Source organism: Schistocerca nitens, chromosome 9 (genome assembly GCF_023898315.1).
Source record: "Schistocerca nitens isolate TAMUIC-IGC-003100 chromosome 9, iqSchNite1.1, whole genome shotgun sequence".
NCBI classification, from domain to species: Eukaryota; Metazoa; Arthropoda; class Insecta; order Orthoptera; family Acrididae; genus Schistocerca; species Schistocerca nitens.
The window spans coordinates 438,453,436-438,459,824 of NC_064622.1; the positions used below are offsets into that span (position 1 = coordinate 438,453,436).

General features: G+C 45.5%; 1 protein-coding gene across 1 annotated transcript in view; it reads right to left on the reverse strand.

The window, feature by feature from the left end:
* The window catches only part of LOC126203857 (fatty acid-binding protein, muscle-like), a 39,548-nt gene extending 38,600 nt beyond the window's left edge, over positions 1–948 (reverse strand). Inside the window, exon 1 of the mRNA XM_049938233.1 lies at positions 791–948. Within this exon, the coding sequence (XP_049794190.1) occupies positions 791–869 (79 nt within the window). The 5' untranslated portion in view covers positions 870–948. The remainder of the gene's footprint in view (positions 1–790) is intronic.
* Positions 949–6,389: the final 5,441 nt, after the last annotated feature.

The following is a 6,389-nucleotide window of genomic DNA, read 5'->3' on the forward strand; positions in this document are numbered from 1 at the left end:
ACACCACCGAAACCTTGCGATTCAAATGAAAATTTAGGAGAGTCAGTTTACCAGCAACTCAGTTCCAAAGAAAAGTTTCACAGCTTTCCAATTGACAGGTAAGTATGAATTATCTTATGATCACACTATTAAACACTTTACAGCTTGCGAGGATCACGTGTATAAGTAAGTGTGTTACGGAGAAACGTGCTCACACACACACACACACACACACACACACACACACACACACGCACACACTTACCTGAAATTGGATGCTTGTATACATTCAGCGGAAAACACCAGTATGCCTACAACAGACACCTTTACGCAGCCTATGCCACAATATTTTCCGATTCGAAGACTATAATAACAGGGTACCTCTGACGTACACAAATAATGATAGGCTTATTGCACTATTCAGAATGTGGAATGACAAGATTAACAAGCAGTTATTAGAAGTAAGACTGCCCCATAACTCACGAACAACAACCTGGTTTTAGAGCAGAGCTCGGAAATGTATTCAGCCCACTAAGAGTGACGCCCGCAGAGATAGAATTACAAAAACAGATCGCACAAACGCATACAAGCCAGACTCTCTTACACGAATGAAAATAGGACAACTAAGAGTCACGTATTAATCCATTGCTTTTTTCTCTTTGGTAAAATTAACCACTCAGGAATTACCGGAAAGAATGTATCAGAAATTCTACGAACATGTTACACACGCAGATCTGAAACCTAACATTCTACGGTAAGTACGTGGGTCTAGTTAAAAAGCAGGAGTTACAAAGACCAAAGAATCACTTACCAAGCGCTTTCAAAAATTCATCAAAATTCTCGCTCTTGTCGAGCTTGTATTTGCGGCCAACAAATTCGTCCACCGACATGACGCAAACTTCGCTGGAAACGCGTGACAACTGCGACAACCGATGTTCAGGAGTACACACGCTTACAGACTAGTGTCCTTGGCGTTCGTAGTTCCCGTGGTGTATGTAGAGATGGCGTGGGCGTAGGCATGGCTGGAGTCTGGGAGGGGGAGGTCACGTGACGCTACGCAAAGCGGCTTAAGCCTCCGCGCTCGTCTGCTATGGAAGTGAAGCTGCTGGCATGATACCTGGCGGACAGAACTTCTCAATCAGTTCCGTATCGAAGAAGGCATGTGTACAGGTCGACACACACAAACAGGAGTGCCGCAGGGATCCACTCTCGGCCTGACTCTCTGTTCCACCGGCGCTTCACACCTGCCACAAATCGCCAATAATACTGGAAAAAGTCGTATATGCTGAAGATAACACCATACTCACTGGAAGAAGATGGCCACAAACAATGCACAAACGACTCAAGGATGACTGTCAAGTCTCGGGAACAAGGTCTTACAAATGGAGAATAGGCTTAAATGCGTCCAAAAGACAAGCTGTAATATCGGCTAGGAGAAGAACAACGCACGGCCCGCAGATACAGCTGTTTGGTCATATCGCTTAGACAACGTCCGCCAAGTGCTTGGGAGTGGTCAGGGACAGCAAATTAACGTGCCAGACGAAATCAGCAGAAGTCCGCCAGAAGATAAATCAAAGATTGGGTGCATTATAGTCCACCATAAGTGAATATTCTGAACTCTCCATTCAGAATGAACCCGTTAAGTAAAGGTTTTTATTATGAACAATTGCTGACGACGGAAATTCGGTGTGGGGTACTACCTGCAGAGAAGACAAACTCTCTGAAGAATATATAACGCCTAATAAACTTTTGTGACAAATACTCGTATTTGCACAAAGCGGCAGAAGAATCAGAAGGCGTAGATCGTTTTATGAAGATGACCAGAACATTATATTAGAAAGCAGAGCAGTCTGAGAAATGGCTCGTGTCCCTGCTATAGTGATTGTGAAGCTGTATGAAGAAAATTACTGTGTGAAGTAAAAATACTGCAATCAAGGTGACAAGTAAGAACGTGAGCCTAAAACACCCACAGGAGAATGTAATAGTAAATGGCCCCTAGGTAAACACTGCACCACAGCACACCATATGAGAGAAGACAGCGTGAGCACGCCCACAACGGAATTCATACGAGACCGGCTGTGTGCAATGTTTTTCATTAGAGGTTGCTCTTACATTATGATCAGTTTAAATCTGTTCTTCAGTTTCAACATTTTGTCAACAGGGAGCCAGGGACTGTTTTAAATTCTTGAAGGCGTTTATTAACGATTATGTCGTTACAGTATTTATATTAGGCATATCTGCTGACTTGTCATGAATCTCAAATAAGGCTTCATGGGAGGGCATTTAAGTGCATCTGTTATTGTATTAACATGTCTAGTTAGTAAATTATGTCAGGTCATGACGTCTGTATCTGAGTAGTGGCGTGATCACTATATGAAAAAGGTTGTTCATGTAGCATGCATGAACAGTAACGAAAAATTGTTGGGAATTACGTAAAATGCTTGAGTATCCGTATTTCACTATTCGTCCTCTGTAATTCACAACTGGACTCTCTTGAACGGATACGCACTTTTGAGTACAGGACAAGGCGATTTCAAGGTGATCCCGCATGACGAGATGTAATGATTCTGTGCCATGTAGCACTATGTAACTGTTTTGTACAAAAAAAAAAAAAAAAAGCACTCCGCCTTCAGGCCACAAATGACCCATCGGGACCATCCGACCGCCGGCTCATCCTCAGCTGAGGATGCGGATAGGAGGGGCGTGGGGTCAGCACACCGCTCTCCCGGTCGTTAAGATGGTATTCTTTGACCGGAGCCGCTACTATCCGGTCGAGTAGCTCCTCAGTTGGCATCACGAGGCTGAGTGCACCCCGAAAAATGGCAACAGTACATGGAGGCCTCCATGGTTACCCATCCAAGTGCCGGCCACGCCCGACAGCGCTTAACTTCGTTGATCTGACGGGAACCGGTGTATCCACAGCGGCACGGCCGTTGCCTGTTTTGTACAAAACGTATTGCCTAAACAAACGGTATGTATTGTTTTTAAATTGTTTATGTTGGAAATGCGGGAGGATGGCGAAAGTTACCTTCAATCAGAAAGTTTCCCAGCAAGCAGTAATAAACTGATATTTATTAAATATGAATAAATTCTCAACTTCAATGATGCTTCTTCTTACGAAATGCACAGCACAAATAACCTCTTTACTGTTACAGGTCCCCTAGAGTATTAAGGTCTTCTCACTGTGTCTGAGTGATGGCTACGCTGAGTCGAGAGCTGGATTACGATGCCTACGGAGCCAAAGTCTCGGAGACGACGGACGAACACTGCAGCTTGTAGACCCGCCGGTAACTGGCCACTGCACACACGACGCGGTACACTGAAGATAACAGTCCGCTGGTATTTAACGAGGCATCGACCAGTCGCTATCCACACACAGGATGCGTATGGGTTGGCAGCCGTGGCCCCTGGCGGACCTCAGTCCGTACTGAAATTCAAATGGTTCTGAGCACTACGGGACTTAACATTTGAGGTCATCAGTCCCTTAGACTTACAACTGCTTAGACCTAACTAACCTAAGGACATCACACACATCAATGTCCGAGGCAGGATTCGAACCTGTGACCGTAGCAGCAGCGCGGCTCCGGACTGAAGCGCCTAGAACCGCTCGGCAACATCGGCCGGCATTCTTCGTACTGCCGACCCATACACGGCTTATCGATCGTAGTGCAGTACTCTCTGGAGTCGTGAGTACCATCACAGCATTTTATGTATGTACGTAGACTTTTGGAAGAGAGCCATCAGTATGCCAAACTGAAAATTTTTAATGGAGCAACGAATGTGATTTGGTTCATTGTACTTTATATGTCATGTGACTGGTTGATAAAGGCTCTGTGATGCCCACCATTTTAATTCGATGCTTCCACTGGCCGAGGACGCCCACTTGAACATGAAATGCTTGTCTTATGTTCAAACAGGTAACGAGCACATGCAACACTAGTATTTGCATTTGTGTAATACTTGTACATTTGTCGTTATCATTCACTGTAATGATGTCGGGTTAAATAAAGGTGCTTAGACGCATCCCCATTTTAAAACGCGACATTCCCATTGTGTGGACGATCTCTTGTACGTCAGTCGCGACGATAGCGCCATTGAAAGTTTCCTGGTGTTGTTGGCTGTGTTGACCTCCAGTTTGATTCTGACTTGGTAAGAGGCATATGTGGATTGTGGCATTCATTCTGCAAACTATTTATCAACCATGTGTCGCCACTTGCAAATTTATTGTTAAGATCAGGCATTGTCGTTGCAGATTTGTTTGTATTGAAATAATTAATTTCTATCTATTTTTGAACTTCTTGTTGTAATACCACTATTGTATTCGCTGTCCACTGTCAACTATCTGCTCCTTTTTGGTTGCCTCCGTAGGCAATCTGCATAGTTCGAAACTACCTAATATACACTGAAGCGCTAAATAGTCATAGACATGCGTATTCAAATACAGAGATATGTAAACAGGCAGGATACGGCGCTGCGGTCGGCAACGCCTATGTAAGACATGAAGTGTCTGCTGCAGTTGTTAGATCAGTTACTGTTGCTACAATGGCAGGTTATCAGATTTAAGTGAGTTTGAACGTTGTGTTATAGTCGGTGCACGAGCGATGGGACACAGCATATCCGAGGTAGCGATGAAGTGAGGATTTTCCCGCACGACCATTTCACGAGTGTAACGTGAATATCAGGAATCCGATAAAACATCAGGTCTCCAACATCGCTGGGACAGGGGAAAGATCCTGCAAGAACGGGCCCAACGAGGACTGAAGAGAATCATTCGACGTGACGGAAGTGCAACCCTTCCGCAAATTGCTCCAGATTTCAGTGCTGGGCAACCAAGAAGTGTCAGTGTGCGAACCATTCAACGAAACCTCATCTATATGGGCTTTCGGAGCTGAAGACCCATCTGTGTACTCTTTATGACTACACGACACAAAGCTTTACGCCTCGCCTGGGCCTGTCAACACAAACATTGGACTGTTGATGACTGGAAACATGTTGCCCAGTCAAAAGCGTCTGGTTTCAAATTGTATCAAGTGGATGGACGTGTACGGGTATGGAGGCAACCTCATGAGTCCATGGACCCTTCATGTCACCAGGGACTGTTCAACTGGCGAAGGCTGTGTAATGGTGTGGAGCGTGTACAGTGGGAGTGATACGACTCTGACAGGTGAAACGTACGTAAGCATCCTGTCTAATCCGGAACCGTGCGACTGCTACGGTCGCAGGTTCGAATCCTGCCTCGGGCATGGATGTGTGTGATGTCCTTAGGTTAGTTAGGTTTAAGTAGTTCTAGGTTCTAGGGGACTAATGACCACAGCAGTTGAGTCCCATAGTGCTCAGAGCCATTTGAACCATTTTTGAACCTGTCTAATCACCTGCATCCATTCATGTCCATTGTGCATTCAGACGGTCAATTCCAGCAGGACAGTGCGACATCCCACCCGTCCAGAATTGCTATAGAGTGACTTCAGGAACAGTCTTCTGAGTTTAAACAATTCCTCTGGCCACGAAACTCCCCAGACACGAACAGTATTGAGCATGTCTGGGATGTCTTGTGCTGTTCAAAAGAGATCTCCACTCCCTCGTACTCTTACGGATTTATGGACAGCCCTGCAGGATTCATGGTGTCAGTTCCCTACAGCACTACTTCAGAGATTAATTGAGTTCATGCCACGTCGTGTGGTGGCATTTCTGTGTGCTCGTGGGGGCCCTACACGATACTAGGCAGGTGGACCAGTTTCTTTGACTCTTCAGTGTATGTTAAAATATTAATTACCGAGAATATTCATAGTTTCTATCGTCCACGCCGGCGAAAGCGTAGAAACTCTGAGTCATTATAGGCTGTATAGTTGGCGGCGGAATATACAGGGCTATTACAAATGATTGAAGCGATTTCATTAATTCACTGTAGCTCTATTCATTGACATATGGTCACGACACGCTACAGATACGTAGAAAAACTCATAAAGTTTTGTTCGGCTGAAGCCGCACTTCAGGATTCTGCCGCCAGAGCGCTCGAGAGCGCAGTGAGACAAAATGGCGACAGGAGCCGAGAAAGCGTATGTCGTGCTTGAAATGCACTCACATCAGTCAGTCATAACAGTGCAACGACACTTCAGGACGAAGTTCAACAAAGATCCACCAACTGCTAACTCCATTCGGCGATGGTATGAGCAGTGTAAAGGTTCTGGATGCCTCTGTAAGGGGAGATCAACGTGTCGGCCTGCAGTGAGCGAAGAAACGGTTGAACGGGTGCGGGCAAATTTCACGTGTAGCCCGCGGAAGTCGACGAATAAAGCAAGCAGGGAGCTAAACGTACCACAGCCGACGGTTTGGAAAATCTTACGGAAAAGGCTAAAGCAGAATCCTTACCGTTTACAATTGCTACAAGCCCTGACACCCGATGACAAAGT